This window comes from Trichoplusia ni, chromosome 2 (genome assembly GCF_003590095.1).
Source record: "Trichoplusia ni isolate ovarian cell line Hi5 chromosome 2, tn1, whole genome shotgun sequence".
Classification (NCBI taxonomy): Eukaryota; Metazoa; Arthropoda; class Insecta; order Lepidoptera; family Noctuidae; genus Trichoplusia; species Trichoplusia ni.
Window position 1 is genome coordinate 19614686 of NC_039479.1, and position 15420 is coordinate 19630105.

At 37.4% G+C, this 15420-nt stretch overlaps 1 protein-coding gene across 2 annotated transcripts in view; it reads left to right on the forward strand.

Annotated features, from left to right (window-relative positions):
* The window catches only part of LOC113508578 (probable phospholipid-transporting ATPase VD), a 48226-nt gene that overhangs the window by 22942 nt on the left and 9864 nt on the right, over positions 1-15420 (forward strand). For both annotated transcript variants that reach the window (XM_026891702.1, XM_026891703.1), the window contains exons 2-5: positions 12139-12343; positions 13272-14093; positions 14296-14453; positions 14816-14963. In XM_026891702.1, the coding sequence (XP_026747503.1) occupies positions 12139-12343; positions 13272-14093; positions 14296-14453; positions 14816-14963 (1333 nt within the window). The remainder of the gene's footprint in view (positions 1-12138; positions 12344-13271; positions 14094-14295; positions 14454-14815; positions 14964-15420) is intronic.

Below are 15420 nucleotides of genomic sequence, written 5' to 3' on the forward strand. Positions count from 1 at the left end.
GCTAACATTTTAAACGATGTCAAAAGCTTCGGATAAAAAGTTTCCGACCATTCTCTTAACCGTATTTTTATTATAATCTAATCATACATATTGTTATCATAACGTGGTAAAGATGAAAACTGTGATTGTTTACAATGCTAGTTATGTGATGTTTGTTTACGAGCAGAAACCCAGACGCCATCGCGCCATCGCGCCACGATTGTAGCGGACTGCCCGCTAGCCACCGAACTTATGAATTTATAACACACTTTGACTTCGAGTGGCAAATTATGGCTAATACTTAGTATTGCTTTTAATAAACATACTTGATTTGCAATATTCAGCTTGTAATAGGATATTTCTAAATACACAATTGAAATACTATCTCCTTCAACAAACTTTTGTTTAGTTCTCAGCGCCGAGGCTAGTCGTAATATAATTAGCCAAATTATTCTAGAAGGCTAAATGTATAACATGTGTGATGAAAACGAAGCCGGACTGTTGTTTTCATTGTTCTTTAGAATGTTTAAATTGTGTGTCCTTGCCGAATCTCGATATTTGATAACAAACGTATTTACTTGACACACTCTCACGTTTTAGACGTAATAAATGCATTAAATTTTGCATTGCAGAAATTACACGTTATATGATCAGCGTGGCCTCTCGTCACGCAGATATCTTAAAGCCGTGCCACTTAGACCTATTGCGGTATTTTAATATAAAACCAGCGTATATTTTCATGTATATATAGGGAAGATTTTGAGCGTAGACCCCCATGCTAGCCCACGGCCGGTTGGCGATTTCAGATTCCAATAAATATTTGTAATCCAGAATACGTCACGATGTTTTCCTTTACCCATACCTGTACATAATATAACTTAAAAAAGTCACATTTGTGCTTTGCCTGCTCCGAACCTGCGCCTCGTGCATACAAATCTATGCATAAAACCACAAGGCCACCACGGCACCATTATGGTGTTTTTATAAAATCTGTTGAAAATAAGGCGAGCTGTCACAATACTAAACAAATCAGATCTGATATATACGCAAAAACACCTAGCTCTAAAGTGTATATAGAACGGCACTAGTACTATCAATCTTAAGAACAGTCTCAACACGGAAGCAGGTGAAGCGTGGAATAGGAGGCATCAGTTCTGTCGGAATGACAAATGTTGTGAGTGCCGTGACTGAATGATGATGATGCTATTACTCGTAGACTTTATTATATCTTTATTGACTCGACAACACTATATTACAATAACGATGATACATGTATTAGTATAACGCACTGTTTTATTCCTTTTATGGATCGAACTACTCATCTTATTTATATGTAGGAAGATGAACGTTATATTATTCATACAAGCCATTTCATCATACCAGAGCCTCAGACTAAAAAATTGGCCAGTCAACAAGTTTATGAGTGCTCATCAGACGTGTAAATCGTCGGTCGGGGATATTCACAGTAAAAGTTTGGTCCAAAAAGGATGCTCACTTTTGAAGGATTGTACCCTCACATGAATATAATTTTTATTCATAAAAGTCAACTGGATTCAGTGGAAACCACAACCGCTGTAACACAAGGAAAAGAATAACCCAACTTTTAATTGCAAACAAGGAATACACATTTATAGTTTGCTTGACGATAACAAAACCTTAATTAAAACTCAGAAATTGATAACACTGATAACTGAACAGTTCACGCCAATTACATAACGTTCAGTTAACATTAGACTGATATTGAAATGCTATCTGATGATGCGATATTGCAAATTGGTGAAAGTGAATTTTAAAATGTTTCCTTCCCTCATTATAAGAGCCTAAGCGCTATAATTTACCGCCAAGTTGACATTTTCCACGGCTTCGTGGCGTAAAATCTTGATTACTAAACAACAAAATGTTGATTGCCATCAACAGGAACTCAATCAAGGCACTGTCAGCGACTCGGCGCACGTCGTCTCGCCGTCAGCGCTCACGGCCCGGCTACCGATCCACTATTCAAGTATTGATGTAAAAACACCGCTCCAATCAATGTCAGACTTTACAATAAATATTATCTTTACCGTGAAACAAAGAAAATATTTTAAGAATCTATCGTCTGAAATGTTGCCAAGGAAAAAGAATGAAAATATTAATGTATTTATTATCTTAGACGTCTTCGTTTAAGTAAACGGTCTCGTCGTTTATTTATTCATTTTGTTCGAAATCACCATGTTTTGATGAGTACTGGTCAAATCGTTTATCTTTTATAATTTAGAGGTCGTCAATAACAATTAGAGCTAACATTGAGCGTGATAGAACTAGCGGCTTTCACAATAATAGTAGTTATGGAGCTGCAGTGTTTGTGCCGCGTCAACCAAGCGGTTTATCGGACGGGTATTCACAATAGCAATTTTCCATAAGTGCTCTGATGACTCAACTCTTTAACGTGGACATTAGTTGCTGAGAGCTCCTTGTCAGTATAATTCACAACAACTTATACCTTACATCTATTAATATAAACGATCCTCCATTTACTTATGGCTAAATAAATAAAGCCATTTGCAAGTTATGCAAATGTTTCTTAAGTGTATATAATTAGCAATTAGTTGAGAACAAAAAACCTATCTAAAAACGTATTTTGTAATTGAGAACAAAAACTGTTGCTGAACTGAATGTAAATGTTCTAAATTAGTTTTTTTTTTATGATCTGAAGTAACTGTAAAATACATAGTATTATAGATACGTAATTTAGAACAATGTACTTGAGTTTTTGAGAATTGTTTATTTGTTTACACGAAGGTAATTTATAAAGGTTATAACGTTTTGCATAAAGTGCTGATATCGAAGCATTGATTGGTCGGCATTGAATTTAGAATATATAACCGAGGTCGCTTTCTTATCAAAATACAGGAAGTAATGACGCGGACGAAATATCGACGAAACAGGCGCAAGTGCCGCGAGTGAAACACAGTTGTGTTTGTTTTGCACGCTGTTGATGATTTAGTGTATCGCGTATTTTACTTATCTACACAATTCCAGTTGATACAACAAATACGAGGCTTGCTGATATAGGCCATGCAGAGCGTTAAGTAAAAGATTTCCGCTAGGAACCGTCGTCGTAGGCTCCGATAGACGCCATATACAGAAATAACACGGGATGTTTGAAGATCACGATACTGCGTCTGTTACGGTCTTTTGTAATAATGATTAAGGTCAATGCTCATGTGTATGGTAGGGCTCCCTCGGCACTATTTCGAACAGCGCTTCGTATCAAGGCTGCCTACTTTTATTCTTGATCGTCTAAAATTACAAAAATATCCGCATATAGAAGTCCTTTCTTATCTTCTCGAGGGGTAAATACAGTAACAAGAAAGTATCGAAACAGTTACGTACGAAACAATAAAACCAGTTATTTCGCACAAGAATCGTAAAATTAAATTTAGTTCCGAAACGACCAATTAGCGCTTATACGCGTGTACAAAATCTTTCACATTTTCACGGAAATTAGTGACATTTTACAGAGTTTTCTCCGAAGAAGGTCGGAGAGAAATTGGAGGTTGACATCGATCTCTTTTTAAAGGTTTGGTGTTAAGTGATGTAAGACATCATAGACTTTATGGATAGCCGATTGATATATATTATGTTACCACGCCAAACCCAACGTGAGAGACGTGTCACGGATTGGATCTCCGCGAAGAATAAGCATTTCTGTGATTAGCGAACGCCTTTTCTGAATTTCTTAGTTGCGTGTGCATGTAATTTGAATGTTTCTAAAATCTCCCGCGACGCAAGGACTAACTGCGGAATTAGATTACGAACACATGGAACTTCTGTACCCAACAGTGAGACAAAATAGGTGACAAAAAAAACGATATCCATGTGATTTATAATTACACAGATTACTGACGGATTGTTAAGGCCAATAGTGAACGTTTCGACCTTCACATTGCCTTTACTGACCAGATCTGTCGTCACTGCGAGTTCTGAAGACTCGCTTAGAATCTCTGAGATTTTACAAATACCCGTACATCGTTTTGCTCTATAAATCTTTAGAAATTGACCTGTAAGCCGAGCACGTTCAGGTTATGTAAAAAATAACAAGGTTACGTAAACAGATAATAATGAAACCGATTAACGTTGCGTTGGATACTCTGTCAGTAAATATATTCTTTACAAATACGTTATAATGTTGTGACAGTTTATCAATAACTAAAGTTTGACGGTTGCTTCCACTGCGACTTAATAAAAACAAGTCTTCATGAACATACGCATGTTTATCGAAAAATACGCATGTTTATTTCTGATTTTACTATAGTTAAGTAATGTTTGATGGAATGTTTATTTTGGAAATGATTTATTATAAATTCGTGGTGGTCTATTTCTGAATATTGATGCACAAGTGCAGGTTCAATCCTAACCCTAACAAAGCTTAACCGTAACCAGCAACCTTTCTTTCTTATATGCATTGGAATTAGCTTAATGCCCAGCAGTGGGACGTACACAAGCTGGTATAATTATTGTCACAAATTTATGATTTATCCTAAAAGAAGTAAAGTCCGATAAGTATAGGATGTAACTAATTAATAAAGAAAGATAAGGGAGTGTGCTATCAGCAAAGAACAAGGTACAAATTGTTCCAGGAATCGTTAATCTTGATATAATGACACTTAGTTTATCGCTTCGCTAGAAACAAGCGACATTACCGTGTAATCAACAACTTTTAAAACCATTAATTCGAAACTAATTCGTTTCTAAACTAATTGCATCTAGTTATTTCCGACGAATTACAAGAACAGGGTTAATAAAAGAAGTTAGCATCAAATTCAATAATCCTACTATGTATATGCATAGATGTTTGTTCCGCTTTCATGCAAAAAACCACTGAATGAATTTAGACTGAGTTTGGTACATTGATAGTTGCACAGCTTGACCAGCAAAGCATTAATGTTGTTTTACCCAGATACCATGTAATACCCGTAAGATCATTTTCGATTAAAGGCGGGCGGGCCCGCGGGCATCAGCTAGATAAATATAAACAATAGAAGTGATACAATGGATCAGAATATTATTTGTTAGTTAGTAGAACATGCGGTAGATAAAGTTTATTGCGTCTGTCGTGATGTCGTGCCGGCAAGATAAATGGCGCGTCGTCCGAGCCGGACTTGCCGCACGCCAACCCATCAAAGCTATAAAGCTGTTATACAATCATTTTATTAGGGTTCCCTAGATGACATAGAAGGAGCTCAGTCTTCTATGTCTACCCAAAATAATGCTATTAAAAAAAAAACAGGACGTGATTTAATATAAAGTTAGGGCCGCTCTCATTGCTCTTTCCTAAATTTGTTCCTGATTTAGGTCTCAGACTTCAAGCCTGAATATCAAACCCCTGAATATCAAACCATTTGATAATATCTCAGTTAATTCTGGAACGAATACTGCTCATGTCAATTGTAATAAGTAGAAAAAATATAACTAACTATAAAATTAAATTAAAAAATAAAGCAACAGATTTAAGGACACGGAACAGGCCGAGTCTATAATAACTCGAACTGGTTGTTACTATCTTTGTTGAAGAGTTTTCCTGCACAAGATTTTATCTCAACGTCTTTATTTCTCTATTTGCAGAGGCTTTGTCGATGCTTGATGGGTTTGCGAGGCTTAACTCCTATACTTATGTCAGATAGAGCGATGGAGCTCGTATCTCTTGTTGGGAACAATATAGTGATGATGTAAAATGACTATGCACTTCTATAGTATTAATGTCGGGTTTTACGTATCTATACTAAGATTTGGTGCGGGATTGACGCAACTCCTTAAGTATTAAAAATTATCCCTATATGTATTATTAAAAAACTTTTGCTACGGTTACAGCACTACATTCGGTATTGGTTACTTAAATTAGGAACCATAATTCATTCCCTACCAAGATTAAGAATAACGTACCAAAGCAACGTTGCATAGTTCACAGTTTTGTCATAATACGTATGTATTTATGTACAGTTAATTGTCAAAGTTAATAGTTACCTGGTTATTTATTATTATTAATAATTTACCTATATCCTAGATAATTTATTAGTGTCAGTCAAGGTCATTGTTGTTTGTATTATCCTTGCAAGTCATTAATAAAATTGTTTCTTGCAAATGATTATTGCACAATGAAGCTTATGTTTTACAAACATAATAAAGATATTGCTCTTAGAGTAGATTAGGTATATCATTATTCTTAATAAGATAGTGAGCACATGTCTGTTTTAATGGGTAGTTTATCAGTTTTATTAATGATTAAATTAAATGAGTGAATCCCGTAAAGTTGATAAGATGATCAAATCTACTTCAAAAAGTTATTTTTCATTAAGTCTTTTAAGGCTCTTTTGAAACATTAAAACTTAATACTAACTACTCTGGGTGCTCGGTTTCAAAATTTCATTCTAAAGGAAAAAGGGAATGAAGACCTGCATAAGTTACTCCGTAAATCTATATGGACTAACTCTCCTTACTATGATTTAATCTGACATGTTGTACAAAAAATATAGCACAAAAAAGGGGCATCTTCAGAGAGAAGATGTTTAAAGCTCGTGTATCAAGAGTCCGTTAAAGCTAGGAGTCTAACAACCGTTCATTTTACGGTACCATTAATACAGTTTCTGTTACAGCTTCTCTTATTAAACTGGACTCCCCATTTCTCATTCTTTATCGCATATCTTCAATCTTGTTGACAATTGCTGTCATCTTCCTGTTTCTATCTACTTAAACTATATTTATTTATTTTTTTGGATTCGGCTTTCTTGTGACTTTATTTCTTTCCTTACAACAGATGACGAATTAAGCTTGTACTTGCCCAAGATTAAGTCTTAAAGCCTAAAGTTATGATCGTCCTATATTCATCAAATATAACACCAATAATTATGCTTTGACCAGTTTTTGCACACCAGCCAGCTTCGCGGAACAAATTATAGTGCACAACTGTGTGACAGTAGTGCACTCCCATAGCCCTATGGGAAGGTAAACCGACACTCCACTCCAGCATCCTCAAAAAAGACATGTAAAAAAGGTGATATATCCTACTTGCAGAATAAATCATTTCATTTCACTAGCGGATAAAAATCAAAGCTCCCACATTTTTACGTTACTTCCAAAACAGGGAGGCACAATACAAGAACTAAAAGCCGGCGCGTGCCTTGGGGTCGAACCAAAACATATCACAAGGAAATCACCAAACATATGGAATTATTCGACAAAGTTACTAAATATGCTGTTTGCAAATGTATTTTTAACATTACGAGTAACATTTCACAGTTGCTTGTTGGTACCGAAATATTGTTACTGCTGAACAAACACTTGTATTTCGTGCGATGATTCATTTACCTCGCTAAGTTTATGAATTCGTTGACGATCGCCTTACATCATCGTCACCGTAGCTAGTAAACAACCAAACTTTATTAACTTCCGCCCGATGGGTGTGAATTCGCTCGTAAGATAGATTTTGCGGATCTCAAAATCGATAGCTAGTCGAAACATTGGTTCACTATATTAAGGCAACGTTAAAACTTAATGGTTAATCATTGCAATATCTCGTTTTGATAACTATCATGCTTACTAAATCAAATCTTTTGTGATCCGTTCATCTGTCAGCAAAACATGTCATCGTACATACTTTGAAGTATTGTCTTTATTTTTGATTACTTTGCATTTTATTTCTAAGATGATATTGTTTTATTTCATGAACGGTAATTTTTCCGTTTATACCAATAATACCTACAGTGTACATCTAAACTGTGTTGGAAGGTATTTGTTATAAACAGCCGCGTTTAAACATTGTTCTAAATAAAATAATAAATAAAATCAATGAATCTCTCAGCCTGCCGCCGCTTAGTAGATAGGTACAAACCTCACTGCACCTAGTCTATATTTGCTCACTCCGCGGTCGGCATATAAATACCTTACCCATAGCAGCTTCGTTCTAGATAAAGATAAATCTGTAGCCTACATAATATTGACCTAATCTAGTCTATTGGTGACGCAACACATCGATCTCGTCCCCATACAATTTCGTTTCAGGATGGACGATTTACTTCACAATAGGTGAATGGATTCAATTTAGTTTCCTTTCACGAAATCGATTGCCTTTATCGGGTCCATATAGCCTTAGTTTATATTTAAACAATGGACGACACACACCACACCAGAATTAGTTCACCGATTTGTTCTTCTGGCAATAAATCGGTGAACTAATTCTCGTTTTACTCGACATATTAAATCTTGTTAATATCACAGTTATGTCCTGATCCAAGGCATGTCTCTATGAGATGAACCTGTCTTGCTTCGATTCCTGACAAGATTAGTTCGCATAAGCGATCTTAATCCATTTAATAAAATTTAGTCCATGATTGGAGCTTTAAGCTCTGGTCGGATCCACAATTAAGTCCCGAGAGGCAGTAACAATATAATGTCCAGCAATAATTGTGTTCAGGGGTCAGTCGGCAATTACTCGCTGCATATTATTATAGCTTGAATTTAATCTTAATAAACAAAGGCTTATGATGGCTGGAATATACAGTGAACGGTCTTTAAAAATATAATTTAGTGCTTAAAATGATCGGTGCATAGTTTGACTAGTTTATGTTAGCATTTTACTTTTCAATATAAGTTAACGCGTTGCGATAGACTCGTCCGGTGGTTGCGTGTTGTTCCATATAATTGTGAATGATAATGATGAACATAACTAAGAGTTTACGTTATAAAGATACAAGTCATTAGCAGAACCCTTGAAAAGTCATTTTACTGGGAATAAAGTGACATTGGCTTTATTTAAATGTAACGGATGCGGTTTAACATGAAGTGACATATCGTCACCTTGATCTGTTTCCAATCATCTAGATTCTAGAACTGAGAACCTTCTATTAAGTATGCTGTTGGCCGCCAGCCCGCCTACTAAAAGTCGAAAATGATCCCTTGGGAACATAAAATCGGGATAAAAACGTTTTTTTTTGCGGGAAAGAGAAACAAACATACATATATAAAAACATTCGCATTTACAATATAAGTAGGATTTTAATTTCATATTTTGTTGGTTTGAATAATTATAAAACCTTTTAATGACTGCATTGTGTCGGTGTCACAGATTCCCAACTCCACGCGTCAGTCGCACTACGGAGCACAGTAATATTGTTTATTTGTTATGCTATTGTTTCAACTCGAATGTTCTTTCGAGGAACGGTTTGGATATTAACTTTGTCACTTAGAAGGAAACATATGGGGAATCCCCTTGTACTCGGCCCGTTCGTGAGCAAGGCGTAATTGAAGTTGATAACAGCATTATTGATAAAAACACATCCATACTACACTGTCGCACAACTCATGTATCACCCTATAATGACATAACCTGATTAACGATACATTTGCATTCACATGCGAAACTGTTGTTTCACAAAAATGAAAAAGTCAATGAAAATATGACTTTCTCAGGCAGATTGTGATGTAGAAACGTTTTCCCACACTTATATCATGGATTTATTGATAAGTAATACATATGCGCAAACTCCAAATGAAACATTCTGTCTGGGTTTAGAATTTCATGTAACATTTATATTGGAAATAGTAAGAAAGCATATGAATCAATACCCCAAAGATATATTATCTGAATCTAGTTTATCGCATGTCTTAACACACATGCGTATATATTCCCAGATAACTGGTATGATATCTTGAACTTAACTAGACAGTTACTAAACAATTTTACAATTATTTTTTATAAATTGTACTTTTAATAATCTTTTCCCTTTTCTTCTTCAGTTTCTTCCAATGACGCCCTTTCCTCCCTTTCCTCCTACCCTTTCACCGCCCTTTCCTCCTATCCTATCTGAGTTTCAATGTTTGTCTTTCGCTCATTGAAGCCAATTTGCCACTCTGTTTGGCTCTTATTTTGGGCACACTTTCTAACGTTACTTCATTGTTTCGAGTCACAACAGTTGTCGATATGATTCAATACTTCGGTATGTTGGTATTACGTGTAAGCGTGAGTTTGTGTGCCACACAAGAGGAGCGGTGAAGGCCAGCCAATCTCATAACACGGGAGGAAAACTTTCTCGCACACAGGCTATGAGGTTTTATAGTTAGCCTAGAAACAGGATCGCTTTAATCTCAGATACATCAAGTCCATAAGATTTATCAGTAAGTGGCTTCTAATATTATTTAAAGAGCAGTTTCATAGAATCATGCTACTGAAATGTCTAAGCTTCTGTAGTTTATTTATATTACAGTTGGGCAATAATTCGGACGCTAGTCATTTCTTATCAAGAAATGTAATCATTTCTAAGAAAAACGTTTTCCTTCCTTTTCCTTCTGTTAATTGCGATTACTAGAAAAGTATTATTGACCATTGTTTAATATTTACTGTGATTAGACGTGTTAAGCAATTCAGTTTTCGTAATCGCTTGCCCAATGATTCACATGTTAGTGAAAATAAATCTTGTTGCATCAACAAGCACACGTGTTTTTAACACAACTGTTTATTTCACTGCCCACAATAACATTATTTACGTTTTAAAGTAATGTTTCTGTTTGCACTACATAACTAGTGCCACGTTCAAGAGGTCCAAAAACCTGACGAAATGATTCATGAGAAATTTTGTTTCAAATGTAATGTTTATTCTCTAAGGACACAAAAGATCCATTAATTTCGAGTGTCCTGGTTGCTAGGCAACGGGGCTTATTCCAGTGGTAGACTGTTTGATCATGTCCTTTTGTTACATTTACAGTCGCTTAATTATTATTTTTTTGTTTGGGACGAAGGCAATACATTTTTTTCGTTTACTTCTCTGATTAATATTACAAAGAGTTAGTTCACATTCAATTGTATATTTCCAGACTTTGTCTGCCACCAACCAAAGCTATCCAAAAAGTGTTTCTTTTCCTAATGTAGCAAGTTATTTCTCAACGTTGACGTTCCTCAGACTTGCCTTGATCTTCCAAAATGTGTTTTCGTAATAGTCGTTGTAACACGTTTTTCTTGCCCATTTGACACGTTAATGAACACTAGAGTGTTCAGTCTGCTCACTTTGTTTGGGAAGGACGAAGTTGTCCCACGCAACACGTATTTATGTGGCTTTCTAAGAACTTATGGGTTCAGCGTGAGGTATCTGTAAAGCCGGTTAAAAAACGACTACACTTAGTAATTAAATATTCGTACCTAATTTAATACTGAGAATTTGCAAAATCTAGTTTCTCCTGATATTATTCTCGATAAAGTTTATTTTAATTAAACCAGTCCACGCGTGACAGTCGGCGGTAAGCCTATTGTTACACGCGCAAACCGACAAACACGAATGCGCAAAGCGTCAGCAAAACAAACGGCAATCGCAAAGTAATCTGTAATGTTCATTCAAAACATAAAAAGAAAGCGGCGGACAGATATCATTGTCGAATCTTTAATCTGACCTGTTGCTTTTCCCTCACGAATTTGTGGAGCGGGCGTGCCGGCGGCTACAATAATGCCCGCTGCTCGCTAGTTCATAGCGATAACATTGACACAATGACGTTGTTGAAAATGATTGTACTTTTATAACTCACTTTGTCAAATAGTGCGACTGGAATTTACGCACGTTAACACGTAAACAGGTGTGCTGACGCTACCTTACTGTGTCTGCACGACGTATGCGCTGCGATGACGTATATCATCGTAATCACATCAACTCCGCTGTTGCCTCCGATATCGGCGGATTAGTCTTGAGTTACGCAAGAAATTGTCATCGTATACACTTAATGGGGACTCAGTTTTTACATGACGTCGCTCGTGAGCATTTGATATGGCGCTCATGCAATCTTCGTGAATGATGGCCCGATTGTGGTTCTCGCTTATCGCATTATCTTGTTGTTCTTTGTTAGAGTTGCTGTAACCTGCATTTAACGGATATCGTAATTTTACTAAATATAGTTCAAACAGTGACCGATATTGTTTATTTTATTCAATAACCGTCGTACAATGTTGCCAACATTTGTTCCCTATTATAAAATCTGTACTTGTGAAACAAATACACATGAAACAACGTCAAACCATCCCATAATAGCATAGAACACGTGTCGTGCAAACTCATTACTGTACCACGACGTAGATTATTCACGAAAATCTGTTGGGCTGTTCATAAAGCATTATTGATTGTTTCTATTTCTGTCTGGCAGATCGGCGGAGAGGTACGTGCGAGTGAAGTGGAGAGAAGTGCGGGTCGGCGATCTCGTCCACCTGTCGAACAACGAGGCGGTGCCGGCGGACATGGTGCTGCTGCAGTCGTCGAGCCCGCTCGGCGTGTGCTACCTCGACACGTGCAACCTGGACGGGGAGACCAACCTCAAGCAGAGAATAGTAGCGCCCGGCTTTAAAGAAAAGGTATATTCCTTTTATTCATGCTAGATAACTTCCAAGGATAACATCTAGGGAAGCGCAAACTCGATCTTCATGTTTAAAGACAATTACTGAATACACGCAATCGCTAATAATACTTTCGAGCAGGTATTATTACCCACTATCTGTTGACAACCTGCCTTGTAATTAAGCAGGACTGTGTAGGTAAAATGCATTCCCTAGACTCACACAGTGAGCTCTTTGTTTTTAAAAAACAGGAATTAGAGCTGGCATGTGGACAGAATAAGGGAACGGGTGTGATCCTCATTAGATATTTAACAGTTAACTGTGTATTTAATACTTATCTGCATAGTCTTTATACATAAAGGATATAACTAGTAGTATTGGTTGCGGTCATGATCAATTAACGTTAATGAGTCCACTCCGCTCCATGTGCATTTAATTAGTTTTTTATTAGAAAGGTATTTAGCTGTACCTACAGATGCGTTGTTACTAAGTTGCAATATACTATTTTACCTGTATTAGTATTTATAAATATACATACATGCATCGAACATATAACTTTAATTATCTCGTTATGCGGAGACGAAACCAATGTTTAGAGAACGAAGCAAAAAATGCAGTGATAAAGGCTCGTAATAAAAGTCACATTTATAGACAGTGTAATTTCGTCTCGACCGCGATTGTGAAACCATAATAAAATCAATCTTCTAAATTCGTCCAGATTTAAGTGTCACTGCAACGGTTTTATAATTGGATGAACGTCATAATGCTGTTTTTAGATTATGTTTACTATGCGTGCAATACGAGCACCGAAAAAACCAGAGCGTGGGAACACTTTCTCCAATAGTTGTAACAACACAATTACGCTGCGGCTCCACAATTCGCGACCCACTTCGCCAAAACGATGTTCTTTTTTAGTAACACAGAAATTGTCTGTTTCGTTTCACAGCAATCGGAATTCAGTCCATTAAAATTCAGAAGCTCGGTGGAAGTGGAGCGACCATCGACAAAAATATATAGATTCACCGGCTGTATATCACACCCTAACGGGGAACGAGTACCGCTAACCTCAGAGAACCTTCTATTGAGGGATTGTACGATAAAAAACACAGACTACGTGGAAGGCATCGTCGTGTATGCGGGCCACGAGACCAAGGCGATGCTCAACAACGGAGGACCAAGGTACAAGTGTTCCGGCTTGGAGAGGAAAATGAACACAGACGTCATATGGTGTGTCTTAGTGCTACTATTTCTTTGTTGCGCCGGCGCAGTCGGATGCAAAGTTTGGTTGGACGAGTACTACCTTTCCCTATACAAGTTTGTACCCTTCATAACGAACGTGAACAAACCGGCGTACGAAGGATTGTTAATATTCTGGACGTATATAATAGCGTTACAAGTAATGATACCGGTGTCGTTGTACGTCACGATAGAGATGACGAAGTTGCTGCAAGTGTACCACATACATCAGGACATCGAGATGTACGATCCACAGACGAATACAAGGACGGAATGTCGAGCGTTGAACATAACTGAGGAGTTGGGACAGATCAGTTACTTGTTCAGTGACAAGACGGGTACGCTTACGGAGAACAAGATGGTGTTCAGGCGGTGTACGGTGAGCGGCGTGGACTACGACCACCCGAACGGGCCGCCCGCCGAGCCCTGTCCCGAACTGCCGCCGATCGTCACGCCGATCACCAACGTGTCGCCGAACCGACGGATGCTGCAACATCTACTTGATAGCAATGACGCCCAACATACACAAAAGGTAAGGCAATCATTTGACTTGTATTTATGAAACTCAAGCTAGCATAAATGTGACTTAAGTAAACTAATGAAATTGAGATTATGTATAAGATAAAACAATGAACTATGAAATGATTTTAGTCAGGCTGCATTATAATTTATCTTCAGAAACCCGTTTTGCTCATATTAGAAAAAACAAGTACAAAGGTATCATATGCCTTCAGGTCCGCGAGTTCCTCCTGATCCTGGCCGTGTGCAACACCGTGGTGGTCAGCCAGCCGCACGTCGACAACACTCAGATCAGCGGCTCCAACTCTAACAGCGATCAGTTCCCGTCTGGGAAACCCTCGCGGTCCAACGGAACGCTGCGATCGAACGACAAGTAAGTTTCATTTTGGTCGAAATTAAGGATAAACCCTGATAGTTGATAGGTTGAACACAGTTGTGATTAAATTTACACACACATAAAAACATTATTGCATAACAGTGTCCAGTTATTACTCATATCATTGATATAAAATATATCTGGGTCGCAAGGATGACAATGCGATGCATGAAGCGAATACGCCAAACGTACTGTGCGCAACGTGTCGGGTTCGATCCCCGCGTAGAAAAGGCATTTGTGTGGTCCACAAATGCTTCTTCTGGTGCCTGAAGTCTTTGTCTATGCGACTTGAATGTAGAGGCGAGATTTCAAAAGCCCAGTTAGCTCAATTCATCTAATTGTTCGTCCTCCGTCCACAGATACGCTCGACTGACGGAGTCTCGATCAACCACGCCATCGCCGCCACCATCATCGGGCTCCCCTCTTAGGATACGCCTTCCAAAGCTGATGTTTAGCAACAAAGAGGAATCCAGTATTCCAAGTACTTCTGTAGATCATGCATCAACGGTATGTACCATATCTATTTAATTGACTCCAAAGCTGGTTTTGGTGATTGAACCTGTAAGGATGGACTAAAGAAAAATGACGCGCATTTTTTTCTTGCATTCGCAAAATGTATAGGAAATTACTTCTTCATTAACACCCCCACTAATTGTGCCTATGGTTATCGTCTACGCTTTAGCAACTGTAAGAGTGTTGTTCCCTTTGAATATTTATTCACATCAATACCATGTGCCAAAATTACGAAATGTACCCATAAACATTCTTAGAGGAACCAGAAAAACCAATCGAACGTTACGATTTCTCTATTAGAAAGACATTAGTGGTTTCTTAGGTTTACGCGAATGTTAGACATTGAAATGAAACTACTTTTACGGATTTACATTAATCAAGCAGATTACAAGCAATACGTCGAACAGATCAAAATAATCAAATCAAGTTTTAACTAACGAAAATATTTTTT